Source organism: Amaranthus tricolor, chromosome 17 (assembly GCF_026212465.1).
Source record: "Amaranthus tricolor cultivar Red isolate AtriRed21 chromosome 17, ASM2621246v1, whole genome shotgun sequence".
Lineage (NCBI taxonomy): Eukaryota > Viridiplantae > Streptophyta > Magnoliopsida > Caryophyllales > Amaranthaceae > Amaranthus > Amaranthus tricolor.
In genome coordinates, this window is record NC_080063.1 from 17,488,322 (window position 1) to 17,506,856 (window position 18,535).

Below are 18,535 nucleotides of genomic sequence, written 5' to 3' on the forward strand. Positions count from 1 at the left end.
AAAACTTGGACAAGACGGTCTCATCATGAGACCGTGAATTTGGGTTGGCCCAATTCACGCGTGTAATAATTTTTCAATTTTTCTGGGCATTTATCCATTTTGACTTTAAAGGTATCAATTTTGAAAATTGATATTTTCAAGGTCAAAATTGATACCTTTAAGATCAAAATTGAAAAATGCCAAGAAAATGAAAAAATGCCCAGCTTGTTACACGCACGAATTGGGCCGATCCAAATTGACGTTCTCATTATGAAGCCGTCTTGTCCAAGACCAGCTGTTAAAGAATTGCTTGTACTTTTTAGTCTAAGGAGTAAAATTGATGGTCTCATTATGAAGCCGTCTGTCCAAGACCAGCCATTGATTTATTGGGATATCAAATATAGTTTTCTTTAGTTCATAACTTCTATAATGTGCAAACATGAGCTGTGTTTTAGTGGGATGTCATATTTGGCTTGATTGGGCATATGATATGGGCTGTGTTTTAGTTCATAACTCCAACAATGTGCAAATATGAGTTTAGGTCATATGGGCTGTTCTTCTCAGTCCTGTTTGTCACTAGTCAACAATTGATCAATTTTCTCATTTTTCTCGTCACAAATTCTTATTTAAGACATTTCTTCGTAAAATAATTTTTAATTAAATTAATTAATCCAATTAAATTAAGAAAAAATTATCAAGAATAATCTAATATTTTTATGATTTTCCAACATTAATCTCACCTATTAATTAACCATGAATAATCCCAACTATAGAGGGTATTAACCTAGAGTAAACTTGGATAACCCGATGACCTGCTATATTAGGTAATTTTACCAAAAAAATAAACTGAAAATTAAATTAAAGAAAAATTTTAAAAATTTTTAAATAATATATTATGAATAATAAAAAAATCAAAATTTTTTTTCAATATTTTTTAACATTTTTTCGGCATTTTGTTTTAATTTATCTTTCTTTAAAAAATAAAACTTGCTATAGCAAGTTATTAAGGTATTGGGTTTACTCTAGGAAATACCCTCCAAAGTTGAAATTATTAATGGTTAATCAATAGGTAAAATTATTATAGCAAATAACGAAAAGATTGAATTGTTCTTGATAATTTTTCCTTAAATTAATTAAAGAATTAATTGTTTTAAGTTGCTCTACATTTTTGTGTGCCGGCTAATGTTTAGAATACCTTTTTTATCACACTAAAGTCTTGCTCTACAATACACGTACTTCTATTTTTAAGTAGTCAGATATATTAGAGTTAATCGTATTATTTATTTTTCAAGTTTATTTTATATATGGTGTCCTGATTCAAATTGTCAAATTGCATGATTTTATAATATTAACTTTTTATATTTTTTTAGTTAAGCATAATTTAAAATATAATGACCACAATTTCACATTAAATAACGTAAAAACTAACATATAGCAAGAGTAAAACAATGAAAATATTATATTATATAATATTATTTATATATTCATATTATGTAATCATAAACTAGTGCAACATCTTTTAAATTTTGAAACCGCAGTTTACATTTGTACACTAACATCTCTTGACTTGTGGATGTTATTTTGTATAATCTTTTTATTTTCTTCTTTGTATATTATAATATTTCATTAAACTCTTAAGCATGTGTCTTTTTAGTTTTCACAAATTATTATAAGAGTCTGTCTTTTTGTGAGACCATATTTAATTAGGCCGGTTCATTATATAACTTTTAAAATATTGTAAATATGCATTAAGAATGATGAAAGTAAATATTTAAGATATTGTAAGTAGACATTAAAGATGTGGTAAGTAAGATTAAGAATAATGTAAGTAGACATTAAAAATACAATAAATAAGTATTAATCTTTAATAAATTATACCTGAAAAACATCTCTTAAACAGACGTACTCTCAACAAACTAGCTTTTTTGATTTTGGTCGATGATACTTAAAAAGTTGAAACTTGCTAGTGGATGACAATATGACATGGATTATTTGTCTTTCTACACAACCTAAGGGTACTCTATACCTCAATCATATCTTGAAACTCGACCTTTTGTTTTTTTGCCAAAGCCGCACTTTTTTTGTCCCGTCAAATTTATTTTACCTTTTTTTTTAGTTTTGTATATTAAATTTGCTTAATATTTTTTTTGGTCATAACACAATTTTTTTTAATTCTCATTCGTATATTTAACTTATATCATTAGAATAAATATTCACTTGATCCGGACATAGAAAAAAAGTGGCCTTTAAAGAGGGAATATCTTGTTCTTGAATAAATCCAAGTGTTTCTTTATCACTACTTTGTTGATGTTGTATACATTTATGATTTTGAAAAGTCCAATTGCCAAAGTGACAATGCCATTATTAATAAGAGTAGTAAATCGGTGAAAATTGATCTAAAAATTAAGCCAATTGAAGATCAGTCTAAGTAAGAAAAGCCTAATTAAAGATGATTGAAATTTGTTTATCCTTGTATGTTGATGAGGTTATCTCAAGGGTTGATACAAAGAGATGGAAATAATAGTTTAATTAAGACTAATAATCAACTAATATTGCAAGAATTACATTTGATTAAATAAGGGCAAACAATTAGGGGTATACATGCACAATGAACTCATGCTTACATTACTCTTATGTAAAAATGAATTAAAACTTACAAGACTATTGTTTAGGAGATTTCAAAGACTCCACTTGAGACTTTCCTCTAGGACCCTTTAACCTTATGTAAAGCCTATATTTATTAAAAGTCATAGGTGGATACATGGCAGGATTTTCAGGGGTTACAAGCTCCTTAGCCGGTTCAATTAGTAATTCACCTCTTGGGTTGTAGAAGAAAGCCAATGATACTCTTTCCAAATTAGGGTTTACAATCACCCTATGCTCCACACTTTTATAGATAGCATTGCTTAGTACCTAAATCAATAAAACCAAGTATATTGTTAGTCATTACATCAACTCTTTGCCCGTTCTCTAATAGACTCTACAATATGATAATTACCCAACTTTGTAACCGAACTCGACTTTAAAATGAATTTAAAATAATATAACAATTAATGAGGACACAGGACTTGATTTAGTTAAGACCGGAATTCTGACCCGATATTAATCCGATGACCCAAATAAACACCTCTGCTTGGATGTTTCTTTGATTATAATCCTCATGTCCTCTCTTTAGAGAGGGAATCAGTGTGGTTTGTATTTCACCTACCCGAGCTAAAAATTATTAAAATGTAGAAGAAAGTAGAGTATTCTATGTCACCTAAAATTTTTTTACCAAAACAAGTAATTTAAGAACATTATTAGATCAACAACAATTCTTGTGAGAGACAGTTTCTCAAAGAAACGAGCTCAAAACAAGAAGCTCATATTCTTATTTTTCTCTTTAATTTGTCTTGATTGGGCTATTTAGCTCATATATTTAATGCGTATCTTAGAGAGACCAGTCTCTCATAACAATTTGTATTAAATCAATTGTATCATTTTGTGGGATTTGAAATCAAGGACCAAGAGCTATATTCCATTATAAGCTAAGGATCAGATTGTGACTCTACATGAATTGGTCCTAACAATATATTTCTTGTAGATTCTTTTGATTTAAGGACCAACTCATATAACATTGTGGGCACAATATGGTGTTATTGGAACCTTCATTACATAAGGCTTGAGAAAACACTACCGTCATCCTCCTAATTTCTTTGTCATCAAGATTTTTTTTAAAAAAAAAATGAAGATCTAAACTATTTTTATGAGATTTAACGATGTTGTTGTTATGATATATAAGGATTATATGTAGTACATGTTCTTTTAATTGCGGTCCAATTTAAGAAGCATCTTTATGAGTATTTAATTTTAGTTATTAAAGGGTATAAGATTTCAAACATAAGCAACATGTTAAACATTCATGTCTTTACATATCAACTTGAAAATTGCTATAAAATTGACAAAAAAAAACAACTATTTGATTATCACAAGAGTAAGCATGTGTAAATCTGATAGCTCAAAAAATCAGTCACATTAGAATATTGGTGTAATAGACAGACAAAGGTTCAATCAGATATATAATTAAAATGTTTGGTTATTTCAAGGCAGAATAAAAATAAAAAAATAAAAAATAAAAATAACGTAAATCTTCTGAAAATATTATGTTGTAAATTCGTGAGTCATGAGTCATGACACATGTGTCTTATGTGTCATGATCATGAATTGGGAAGTGAATGTGCATCAACCTATCATTCAATTGATTTGGGTAGATATTAGGCTGTCAACTAATGCAGCTGAAAAGAGACAGGCACAAGTAGAACAGTAAAGTGCGTTTTTATGGTTAGAAACTTGGAATTTGGAAGTTGAACAAGTGAGTGGCAACTTGTTTATGCACATTTCAAGTTGAGGTTCAAAAGTCATACAAATATATCATATTAAGTATTAATTAATATCTCTATCTTTTGAATTTGCACAATATAACTAATATGACTTAAAGTTAAATGGTATAACCACAAAAATATTATCACATTTATCCATTTGTTGTCATTAAATGGATCACATATTTACATGGAATGAAATTTTTGATGACTTGGTGCCAACTAATTAGAATTGACACTACACCTACTTGGCACTCCCTTTTGAATCAAATGTTAAACATGTTACATATTACTATCTAAAATATTATTATTTCTATTGTCACTAAGTGAAATAATCATATTTATTTAAACATTTTCTCTATGTGGGTGGTAGATAGAAAGTTACTTTTTTACTGATGAAAAGTTAGTATTATTTATTTTTAAAATAATTTTTTAGAAAAAAATTTCATTAATAATGTGATTAGATTTTGTATTATTCTGATGATTTTAAGTTTTCAACATAAAAGCTTATCACTTTGTTGGGAAAACAATTCTTATGGAAAAAAATTCTTATTAACGGGCAATGATGGCAAAGACATTTCAAACCTCTATATTTTAAAATGTATTTCATGTCCATTAAGTTTAACATTTATATTTTTTAATGAGAAAATTTGTTGTGTTTACATAGATTCTACATTAATACAAAATCAAAAAGGGACAAATTAAATCAAGTTTTCTTATGGCCTGTTAGAATATACAATATATCATCAACTATCAACTTAAACTTTTGTTTGAGTTGGTTTTTTGACATGACCAAAGACAAAGATATCATACAAAAGAGAAACTAAGAATATCTTCGTCTAAGGCATTTACATTTTCACATTAATAATTCTTGTGTTCCAAACATATCCTCACGTTTACTTTGGTGTTAATTGGTAAGCCAACCTGAATATCTTCGTCCAAGGCATTTACATTTTCACATTAATAATTCTTGTGTTTCAAACATATCCTCACGTTTACTTTGGTGTTAATTGGTAAGCCAACCTTAATTGACTCTTCAACACCTAATATAGCTTAATTAATTGGTATTCCAAACTTCTTCGAATTCTAACTTTGTGCAAGAATATTGTAATGATGATTGTGACTATGACTAGTTGAACAATCGATTAAAGTTTTTAGTTTTTCATTTTCACATTAATAACTCTTGTGTTTAAATATATCCTCATGTTTTTTTTATAAATCGTAGGTTAACTTATAGGTTATAAGCTTTCCTTTTCATTTTTGTAATAAAAATTTAATTTTCATCAACTACAAAAAATTATCCTTATCGTGAAAGGAAAAACTTATCCTTATATTTTTTAAGGTTACTTTATATATTTAAGTGATCATAATAATTATTCATTTAATTCCAATAATTAGTCCATATTATGATGAATTAATCTAAATGACATTAACGACTATTTGTCTAACTATGCGGTAAAATATATATGCATGAAGTGGACAATAGTTGATTGAAATTAAATGAAAAAAAAATCGGAAATGCAAACATTTATGTGGAATACAAGAAAAGCCAAAAAGAGATATTTCAAATAAGTAAACACAAAGCCATTGATTTCAATAAAAGCAAAAATAAGACATCCCTAATAAGTACTCTAAAAAGTAGAGTAGACCAGATATAAATTTAAAATATTATTATAAAATGGGCGTATATTTATCTGTATACATATGAGTTAAAATAGTTTTGTTTTCTCTTTTGTTTCTATTCAACTGTTTTAAATGATATTTTATCGCCTTTTTAAAATTAGGTTTGGATATGTTTATGTTTGGACTCTTGCAATGACAAACTACAAGAATTTTCTTTTACATTATGACACTACTTTCTTATTAAAATTAGAAGCATATAGATATTGTAATAAAAAAATTAGGTTTAAAATAATTCATTAAGGTTGCTTAGTATATAATTTTTGTAATAAAAAATATAACAATTGATTTGGAACAACTCAAAAAAAATATGTAACAACTAATTTGGGGCAGATTCAAACCTAAATGAAAACTATTATAAGGTATGTACCTGAATTTGATCACCAACGTTGATAATGAAAGCATGTTGAGCGGGTTTGACGGTAATCCATTTGTTATCCCTACGGACTTGAAGACCCGGTACATCATGATCCGGTAGCAAAATGGTTAACCCTCCCGGATCCGAATGAGAGGACAACCCAAGAGTCAAATCAGGTTGTGGGCATTTTGGGTAAAAATTAACCCTTAAACAAGCTCCATTTTCCTCTCCTCCAAAAGCATTTTGAAGATAATCCTCGTCTAATCCAAGATTAGCCGAGAATATCTTCATTAATCTTCTTCCTAATTTTACCACTTCACTAGAATAATTCTCTACCGTCTCCCTGCATTTAACAAATTGAGACACATAATTTTTATTTATACAACATAGACTAATAGGGCAACAAAAATCAAAATCCATAACATATTTCAGATAAGATAATATCGAATTTCTAATAAAAACACATAGTTTATATACTACTAAACATTCTAGTACATGTACAATATGTCAAAAACCTAACCTCGTACTACTAAACCCATAAAACGTGACTATTATTATACGTATTATGGCTAAGGTGTAGTTTAAATATCATAAGTAAGTGCTTACCACGTAATATCATTCATCATTTCTCTAATGTTGGATTCCACTTCATAGAGCACAAAGAGTGGCCCTCAATTGTGTTATAGAAAATTCAGCAACGTGGATGATGTCAATGGATTAAATTATCTCCACATATTTTCATTATATAAAAAGATCTTTCAATTGTGAATTTATGAAGATCAATATAATTTTTTATTATAAGAGGTCGAAAAAAAACTGAAAAATAAGCACATAATCTTATATAAAGAACAGTTACTCCTAAATAAAATGTGATTCTCAAAGCGATGAATACTTATTGTAATCATTATTCCAAATCTTCAAAAAAAATGTTAGCACGTTAACTCTTTGGACATTGTCATACTAATCATAATTTAGAGTAATCATGAGAATTCATATGTTGATTACTATCATTATTTTTTTTTATTTGTGAGAGCATATATGTATTTTTCTATCTAAATAAATTTATATAATAAAACTTGTAGAATAATTTTATATATGTATAGAATACATTTTCCACTTAAATCATGATATCATTTTGAGATTGTTCAAGATTTAGTCCAATATTAAAAATTGAAATGATATACAATAGTAATATTATAATAAAAATATCATGTTGTAGTATGGGTGTATTTATAATTGGTATATACAATATTTGTGTTTTTAAAACAATACTTATATGTATCATGTGTTTTGGATCTCTAAAATATCATAAATAATTCAACACTTTTAACCAAACAAAGTTCCCTTTATTTTCTTTAATGGATAATAACTTTTTTTATTTCTATTTTTAAGAAAACTCTAATTTGATTGATATATTTATATCAAAAATCAAGTTAGCAATTGTGTCATGAAAAGGGGAACAAGTTAGGTCTAGTAAATAACAAAAGAAAAAGGAATCATATACTTCAATCATATGACTTAAATGGAAGAAGATACTCTTATATGATGGATGGAAAAAGTTTTTTCTTTTAAATGATGAAATATAAATAAGACTGATGAATAGTTATCAAGTTTTAATTATTTACTTTTATGATTAAAAAAAAAAGTTAAATTTTAAAAAATATTTTAAATTTTTATAGAAAATTTATAGATGTAAACAAATGTAAAAGATCACTAAAATTCTCTCTCCTGGCCTTTTCTAAGAAAAAATTTGGCTTTTACTCTATAAGTTAATTTTGTCGTACCCTAAACTTGAATTATAGGTATTACTCTTTATGGACTTTTGTGTTGGTTTTGACTAAAAACTATGGATAAAAGCTAGTACCACGTTTCATATATAGTACTTGTGCCATTCTATTTACTACAACATTTTAAATAAATTAAATTCACAATATTATCAAATAATTAAATATAACGCACCTATGATATGAAGGCTCTGCTGGCCATTTGTTGTGATCCTTCAAATTGGAAGGTAAATAATGAAGGAAATAATAATCACTCCAATCAAGAACCGCACCTTTCTCTACACCAAGTCTACTCCCATACCCTTCATACGTCTTGGGCGAGTTAGCATACTTTGTTTTCACCTCCATAGGTTGATGAAAAAAGTCACGCCACACTTGACGTGCTCGATCCATAAGTTCTGGTGGAACCCCATGATTAACCGCTTGGAAAAATCCCCAAATACGACAGGCCTCACCTATTTTCTCTCGAGTCACCCTGATTTTATCAGGGTTATCAGAAAAGAGACCTGACAAGTCTATTAAAGGGATATCTACTCCATCCTCAACCATAGGTTCCACAATTGGCCGCTCTGTCAAAGGTTTGACATAGCGGTCAGGAATCTTGTCCAATCCACTATTAGATAGGTCTTGGACACGAACTATAGGCTCTGGCCAATCCGTAACACAACTCATAATTAATAATCTTATTTTAATTTTTTGCTTATAATCAAATAAAAAAAACTCTTTATATTTGATTGGTTATGTATGAGTTTGATGGTGGGAGTGAAGATGGGAATGAGTATGGCTTTTATAGGGGTGAAGATAAGAGTCAAAGGGAGGGGAAGAAATGATGAGATTATAGAAAGAAGAGAGAGAAAGGAATAGAAAGAGAAACGTGGGATAAATTGCGTGAAAGCTAATATAAAACGTGCTAGTTAGTAGTTAGTGGGTGTTGTATGCATGATAGACAATTTATACTTTTTAATTTGTATCAATTTTTTTTTTAATTTATCTAATTAATTAATTATTTTTTTCTTTTTGGCAACGAAATTTTTTTTAATGTTATTCACAAACTTATAATTTATTTTTATTTGAATTACTCATTGCTACTATTTATTTATTTGTTATCTATTTTTAAATTTAATTTTTCATTTTACTAAATTTTACGTATTTTTTCTTGCACAACATGAGTGGGACATGTAAGTAAAAGAAAAGGACTTTGGGGTTAGCTAGGAATACTAGTATGATTTACTTTGTGGGATGTCTTACTTTGAGCTTGACAGGCCGACATTGGGGATAAAACACTCAAGCTAACACACATGCATTGGCTAATCTATCACTTCTCTTGTCTTTAACATGTACTTCCTTCTATTCAGCTGAACTGTCCCATTTGACTTTTTACACTTGCCGAGGCAACATTTTAACTCTTAATATCTCAAATTATGCTTAACTAAAAATTATAAAAATTTGATATTAATAATCCTTGTATTGAGACGAATCAAACAAGATCCCATATGACTATGTTTTAACTTATAGATTAAGAGTAAAATACAAATTAAGAGTGATAAGTGAATAGTGCCAAAAAAAAATGGGACAATTCAGCTGAATAGGAGGTAGTATTTTTTTTTTAGATAAAATTAGAATTAGAACAAAAAAAAAATTATTTTATGATTATGAGTGATTACATTATAGTATTGATTACATTTATCATTTTGGCTGTGTTCTCTTTCATTTTTTAATAATCTTTGATTACACGAGTGTTTTTTTCTTTTTAATTAAGTTTAGTAGGAGTACTTTTGTTTGTACTTTAATATTTTTACTATTTTTATTATTTTATTACTCAGTTTTTATTGTAAAAGTAATATAAATTTGTTCCACACAGTTATATTAAATAACCTTATTTAGTCACACTTTCTAACTCACACTCCTAAAATTTAATACCGTAAATATTATTTTTTTGTGAACTAGTAGTCCATTTGGTTGTCATTCTAAATAATACCAATGACAATAAAAATACAAGCTACTCCTATTTTAGTAGAAGTATTTTGTTATAGAGTAATTATTTTTGAACTAATAATTTAATATACTTTTATTTTAAATTATAAAATTATTCCATTCAAAAACAAAAATTTAGAACTTTTACTTGTTTTTAAATTATAATTTTGTCAATGCATCAATTATATTTGGCCTCCAATTTTAAAATCCAGTCTTCCTTGTCTTGAATAAAATATTCACATTTTTATGTATTATATTGTTATAATTTATTGTATTTCAAAATTAGAGAACTATAATTATTAGTTTATCCTATGAAAAAAATAGAATATGCTACAACTGATACAGGACCCAATATAATTTAACTAAGAATTAGAGTTGTTTTTCAAATGTTTTTATCTATCTTTCAATTTTCTATTAGTACTTATATCTTCACAAACCAATGCTATAATAATCATAGAAAATCATAAGTAAGGAATGTTTGTGAAATCAAGTTTAATTGACCAAAATATGTTGTCAACTAACATTATTGTATTTCAAGGAAAAGCAATTTCATTCGATGTAAGAATTGTTTTTATCATCTAGTTATATGAATATCCATGGAGATATGTTTCCTTTCCATCATTTATTTTGATGTATGATAATATCCATAGGGATATGTCTTCTTATCCATAGAGATTTTTTATTTTCTTATGTTGTGATGTAATATCCATACAAATAATCATTTTTTGTTATTTTGATGTCAAGTTAATCTTTTTGGAAATAGTGATCTTTCCAAAAAAAAATTCATGTCATGTTAATATCCATTGAGATTAGTCTTCATTCCCATTGAGATTTATATCTTATGTTGTGAAATAGCCAAAGAGATACTCTAGTCTTCTTCTTTACAAAATCTATAAAGATCTAGATTTTTTTCTTGCCCTGTTTTATCGTATTTTTTTGTCTTGGTTTTTTTTTATTTTTTTTTTCAAATGTTTTTTTGCCTGAGAGACTATATGGCCGTATCTACCATAATGAGTATTTAAAGTTTAATGTTTATGTTAACACTTAACTTAAATTGTATTGGAATATAACTATAGTAAACTATTGAGTTTCTTTCGTGCTTTCAAAAGTATTTTGAAATAATTTAATAAAAATTATAATTTAGTCCCAAGTATATAAGATTAGACTTGATTTTCAAAATATTTAAGACGATCCTATCAGGCTATCACCTCTAAGCTAGAAATGTTTAAGACAATCCTATCAGGATCCTACGTAGACACATAGAAAGTGTTTGACAATTGACTGTTGGTTGTTGATTGTTGGTTTTTTTTAGTTGGTTTGTTTGACCAATTGGAAATATTAATTGTTTTTGTTGGCTTTTAAGTTAGCTGAAAAAGCTAGCTGTTTGTGGAGATATTTGGTAAATTTGAATGTTGGTTGTTGGTTGCTTATTAGAGAATAAGTGAGCCAACAAGCTAAAAGCCAACCAAAAAAGTTAGTTGGAACAACTTTTTCATTTTGACTTAAAATTCAGCTTTTCAACTGCTATAAAAGTCATTTACCAAGTATTTTTTTGATTGTTTGATCAACCAATAAGTCAAAAGTCAACCAAAAAGCTAAGTAAAAAGCTAAGAACCAAACACCCCCATACTCTATATGTGAATTATATCCTACATTCATCCATACTCTATTGTATGCATCCTTATCGACAATGGGTTAGTTTGCACCACACATTCTACATACTTTCTCTGTATATTTGTACTTTCAATTCATCATTTACAAATATATTTTGAAAACGAAATTATACAAAATAAGTGAACTACTTAATCAAAATAAATTAAGCTATCATAATCTAAGATCTTTCTCTTATCAAATATAAATTAAAATTATTTTTTATCTTCATTTAATAGTGTGCCATGAAAATGAGTTGCAATTCACAACGTATATCCTTTTCGACAAGAGGATGACACGAGGGACACATGGTAAAAACTTGTAGGTTAGGATGTCAGTTTTAACACATTTATCAAAATGAGATGATCATGAGCCCTACGATTCAATTGACTTTTTATTATTTTTTATTTATTTATTTTGTAATGAACATTTTAGTTTATAATTAACTATTTAAATCACCTAAAATAATTCAACTTATTTATGATTTTTTATAATAATCCCACCTATTAATTAACTATGAATAATCTAAACTTTGAGGGATATTTTCCTAGAATAAACCCGGTAACCGGATAACTTGCTATAGCAAGTTGTATTATTTTTTAAAAAAAGTTAAATTAAAATAAAATGTCAAAAAAAATGTTTAAAAAATATAATTTATTTTTATTATTTAGAATTTTTTATGTAAATTTTCAAAAATTTTCTCTAATTTTAAATTAATTTTCAGTTTACTTTTTTGCTGAATTACCTACTATAGCGGGTATCGGGTTACCCAAGTTTATTCTAGGCAAATATCACTTAAAGTTGGGATTATTCGTGGTTAATAAATAGGTAAAATTATTGAAGAAAAATCATAAACAAGTTAGATTATTCTAGGTAATTTTTTCTTATTTTTAATCCTATTATGTTATTAATTGAATTAAACAAGAGGTTTTATAAAAACAAATCATCGTTAACTGAATAGATAATCATATCAAGAGATTTATTTTGCAGAGTCTTTCTAATTAATTTTTTACTGAAACATATCCTTAAGAAAAAATATTTTATTAGAAAAATTTATTTATTCATAACATTCTTCTTTACATTAAAAAAAGCTTTTATATTCTCTAGAAAAAAATAAAATTAAAGAAAAACAGTGTTGGAGTAAGGGGAATTATTAATTAATCAAAGGTATAATAACAATTGTTAGGCAAATCAATATTAAAATACATAATGATATCAATAGTGAAAAACGATTCAAAATGTTAAAAATACGAGAGTAAGTCAATAATCAAAATAAATGAAGATCATATTTAGTTTCTAGAATTTATATGGTCCTTCTCCTAAATTGACAGTTGGAACAAAATTTTAGATAAAACAAAGATTTGGAAATCTATTTATTTAAATGACGCCATAAGAATTAGAGATCAATAGAAGCATTAAAAACATCTAAACACAACTCCCTTTATTTTCATTTATTCTTCTCGTTTATTCTTTATTTTTCAAATTTCAAAGCAAATTTAAAATTCAAATAATTTTAATTGTGAGTTTTTAAAATTTTCAAAAAAATGATATTTAGAAAGTATATATATATTGAGAAAAAATCCATTAAGATTCCACATAAATATATTTTTTTATATATTTCGATGAGAAATCATAGTTAAAGTTTGACTCTAAAATTTATAAATTGTATTTAGGAAGAACATACGAAAACGTATCAAGCAAAAAGTATAAAACAAAGTTGATCAGTAAAAAGAAACTATTTAAAGTAAAAAGGAGGACAAAACAATAAATAAAATATTATCGTGAATAATACAAAACTTTTGCTAATTTTCTTATAATAATATCAACGTTTGATTATTCATTAAGAATACCAAATTAAAAGGGTATTTTCCTAAAAAATACCAATTTTTAATTTAATTTGTTTAACCACTAATTTACCTTTATATTTTTGTTAAAACTATAAACAAAAGTTTTTTTTTGTTTTATAAGCATAACACTTAAGCTATAAGTATTGATTTTTAGGGATTATTTCTCAAAATGGTTGTTGGGCTATTAGTATTTGACAAATTTTTTATTGTTTTAGTTGACTAGTTTGATTAACTGATATTGTTAACTGTTTTTGTTAACTTTTAAGTCAACTATATAAATTAGTTGTTTCAAAAGATATTTGGTAAATTTATCTGCGAAAAAGAAGGCTAACAATGCAAAAAGCTAATGAAGTTGGCCTTTCATTTGGCTTCAAAGCCAGCTTTCCAACAGACTTAATAACTATTTATAAAATATTTATTTTTTTAGTTTTTTTGACTAATTAAAAGTCAAAACCCAAAAGTCATTCTAACAACTAATAAAAGATCATTTACCAAACAATCTCTTAATCTCAATTTTTTTTAAAAGCTTAACAATGAGAATTAAACCCAAAACCTTTTATATATCTATATTCGAATTAGGATAAGTCTAGATCCTGAACATTAATTTCTAAGAATAAATATTTTCAATGACAAATATTGACAATTTTGTCTTTTAAGATAGGTGTAAGAATAAGTCAAAAATGGCAACAAGTAATTGGTTGCAATGTATGGAATGGATGGGGAGTGCCATATTAGAGTATTTTCACAATTCACAACTTCTTTCATTATTGGGTGTTAAAAACTGCGGCGAGAGTAAACAAAGCGGGTTTCGGCTTGATGAGGTACACTAAATGTGTGGAACGTGTGGCTTCATTTCATTTTCAACCAATGAAGTCGTGAACCGTTTGAATTCTTCTATAATATTATTCATCATCATCAATTCATCATCTTCTATAATATATAATACAAATTATAATAATACTCGGTAACTACCAAAAAATATCATACACAAATTTTTAATCATAAACAACTATTCTTGAAAAGACTGGAGATAATTATTTTACCATTAGAATTATAAGTTGACCTAATTGTTGAACATATGTTCTTATATCATTATGAATTTATGATAAAGATCTGAATATCGTCGGATGACCCACATGCAGTAAACTCCACCCCATGGCCGTTTATAAACTTTTTTATATTTGAAGCAATATAATATTACATACATTTTCATTGATTTATTTTTCTTATAATGGAAAATTTTTGATCTTTAATAATGAAGAGCCCTATTTTAAAAGACATTGCAAAAATAAATAGAGCTTTTAAAATCTTTGCTCTGCCCCTACTTCACCTCTCTCTTATATATTTTCTCTGTTCTGAAATACTTACTAAATTATGTTTGTTTTCGCTATTCATCATTCAAACTTACTTCATATATTGCGACTAGCGTGTAACAATAACTTATGTGTAACAATAACTTATGTGGTAATGCGAGTTTCTTTATCTATCCACAAAATTATGATGTGAACTCTTTTTCTCTCTTTTGTCTTCCCATTATTTATGCTTGATAGAAAATCTCATGGTGCAAGTGTAATGATTTGCCATTTGTTTTGAAAAAGATGCAAACATAAAAGGCCAGCAAATTAAATAGCTGTGCGTTAATCTCAACCGTTTGTTGCTGTGAATTTGTGATGCATATCATGTTTTTTGTATTTTCCTTTTTTGTTAAAATGAAAAAGATATTCTTACTACTTAGAGCAATATTGTTTAATTAATTTGTTGAATAACACAATTATTAGTATTATTTAAAAAAAATTAGCAAAATATTTAATAATCAATTAATATGTAATTTTGTCATAAATTTTCAACTTAATATCAATTCAAATAATATATTCACAAGCTATATTGTTGAATAGATGGTCGAAAAGTCTAACACTAACTCTAACCATAAAATTAAGAGAACAAATGTTAGTGCTTGGCTTAAGATTTATAAGAAGTAAAATAATGTAGTAAATACTTCTCTGTCTTAATAAATTAGCTGCATTTGCTTTTGACACGAAGATTAAAATATTTGATACAATAATATATAGAATATAAAAATATTTAAAAATATGAGAAATAATATAAAGAGTCATTTCTAAAATAAAATAAAATGTGTTAAACTCATTAGGATGAATTAAAATAAAAATTAATTAGTTCATTAGGATGAATTAAAATGAAAATTAATAAGTCGTTGAACAGAAATGTAGTCTCAAAAAATCATTTACATAATAAAATCATTGAACTATAAAATACTTTTATAAGATATGAAGTATATAAATTATTATTGATGTTATTTTGATTTTTGAAGGTATCTGCCGACATCAAAATTAATTATTGATTTTGTTTCAGACAAGAGCCTACACGTGAAGTTCACGTGGGTTAGAGCGTTACATTTCTTGTGTTTTAATAATGGTGAGACAATTTTGGTAAGTGGTTGCACTATTTTGGGAAGTGATTCTTGCCCTATTTGCATAACTCCAATTTTTAGGCAATAACAAATTTGACCCATTTGTCCAACATGTTCTTTGAACTGTGCAATGCTTCATCACTTTGGGAATGGAATTATAAAGGTTGGTATTCAAATGGGTGACAATGATGTTTGACACACTTTAATCCCAATTTGCAATTTGTGATGGTCTCAAATCTGTCACCAATTTATTCGTCCTTTTATTATCATCATCAAATTCAGTGTATTTCGCTTATGGAAAACCTATAATTAGAGTCTGAGGAGGGAAAAAAATGGCAATTCATACCCATAAAGGAGAGTGCGGTCAAAGAGTTCTCGGCTGCAACTACTCTCAACGCTTGCAACTTACACACATTAGTATCAGTACAAATAATTAAAAGAAAATAAAAAAGGAAAAAGATAAAATACAAATAAGGAAAATAAAAATAAAAATAAAAATAAAAATAAAATAACATAGAAAAAGAAAGGTATAAAAATAAAAGCGAAAAAGGGCGATAAATAAACAGTTAGGAACAAAAGCAATGATATGTAATTAGAACAGATTCAGCAATTTAAGACGTCAATTGCCAGCTACCCCTATCGTTGGTCAAGTCCTTCGAGAGGTGTAGGTCATACAAGTCACTTTTAATCTGTTCCTTCCACGTTATCCTAGGTCTTTCTCGACTTCTCTTACCCTCCAAAATAATGTTTTCGAACCTTCTCACTGGTGCATCATACGTTTTTCTCTGAACATGTCCAAACCATCTCAACCTGTTCTCACACATTTTTGCAGAAAAAGATACAACCCCTAACCTCTTCCTAAACTCCTTGTTCATTTGGTGGAAAAAAAATCAAATAAAACTGCCTCCATGAATCCATAATTAAATTCATTTGTCTTAGGATATATATATATATATATATATATATATATATATATATATATATATATATATATATATATATATATATATATATATATATATATATATATATATATATATATATATATATATATATATATATATATATATATATATATTATATATATATATATATATATATATATATATATATATATATATATATATATATATATTTATATATATATATATATATATATATATATATATATATATATATATATATATATATATATATATATTAAAGAATCTCACTATCATCCATATGTATTGTAGACAAAATAAGCTAGGCCGTTATTTTTCTTTATTGTTATTGTTGTGTAATGGTCCATGAATAATTTATATACTCTCTAAATTCGTTCCTTAAAGAAGTTCTTAATTTCAATTTTATAGTGTTTTATTTGTTGTTCTTATAAGAAATTTTTTCATTTATATTATAAATTTTGGATAAAAATAATCTTACTCATCCTCATTTTAATATTTAATATTAATGCTTATGGTCCCTACATATCTTTCTCTTACTTTATTTTAATATTTAACTTTAATTACGGTTTCTACATGTTTTCCATTTACTTTATAAAAATATTTTTTTATTAGTTGTGGTCCCCATATTTTTTCAACTAACTTTATTTTAATATTTTTTTAGGAAAATTATCTAAAATAATTCAAAATATTTATGATTTTCCTATAATAATCTCACCTATTGATTAACCATGAATAATCCCAACTTTGAGGGGTATTTTTTTAGAGTAAACCCGGTAACCGGATGACTTGCTATAACAAGCTTTATTTTTTTTTTTAAAAAAAGATAAATTATAATAAAATGTCGAAGACAATGTTAAAAAAATGTTCAAAAAAAATGATTTTTTTTATTATTTATAATTTTTTATGTAAATTTTTTAAAATTTTCTCTAATTTTAATTTAATCTTCAACTTACTTTTTTGGTGAATTACCTACTATATAGGTTATTTGGTTATACCTAAAGTTGGAATTATTTATGGTCAATCAATGGGTAAGATTAGTATAGAAAAATAATAAAAATGTTGGATTATTTTAGGTAATTTTTCCTATTTTTAAAAATTTATGGTATTCACTTTTCCTACGTCAAATTTATTACTCCATTATATAAAATAATATTTCCATTATATAAAAGATTTTATTTTTCTTAATTCATCTAAATATTGGTGTAGAGTTTGTATTAAATAGTGTAATAAAATAACAACACGTGAAATATGCGCAAGACGCGTGCAATATGACCTTACGTTGTCGTCAAAATACCACTACATGAACACTTGAGTAGTTGAGGATTATTATAAAATTAATATAAATGGCAAAGTGTAAAAATAAGAATTTATTATTTTACTCTTATATCCTTTTGATTTTGCAACTAACTTGTTTGATTAACACTAAATAGCATTAAAATTTAGAACTTTTTATAAGAAAATGAAATGCATTTGGTTAATAATTGATATAATATTTTAAAACTTTAAGGAAATTTAATTCCTACAATTTGGAGA

At 26.4% G+C, this 18,535-nt stretch overlaps 1 protein-coding gene across 1 annotated transcript; it reads right to left on the reverse strand.

Annotated features, from left to right (window-relative positions):
• Window positions 1–2,493: 2,493 nt before the first annotated feature.
• On the reverse strand, window positions 2,494–9,051 carry LOC130804193 (jasmonate-induced oxygenase 2-like). Its single transcript, XM_057668551.1, has 3 exons — window positions 8,335–9,051; window positions 6,388–6,718; window positions 2,494–2,892 (listed from the first exon to the last, which is right to left on the reverse strand). The coding sequence occupies exons 1-3, from the start codon at window positions 8,829–8,831 to the stop codon at window positions 2,641–2,643; spliced, it is 1,080 nt and encodes a 359-aa protein (XP_057524534.1). The 5' UTR covers window positions 8,832–9,051; the 3' UTR covers window positions 2,494–2,640.
• Window positions 9,052–18,535: the final 9,484 nt, after the last annotated feature.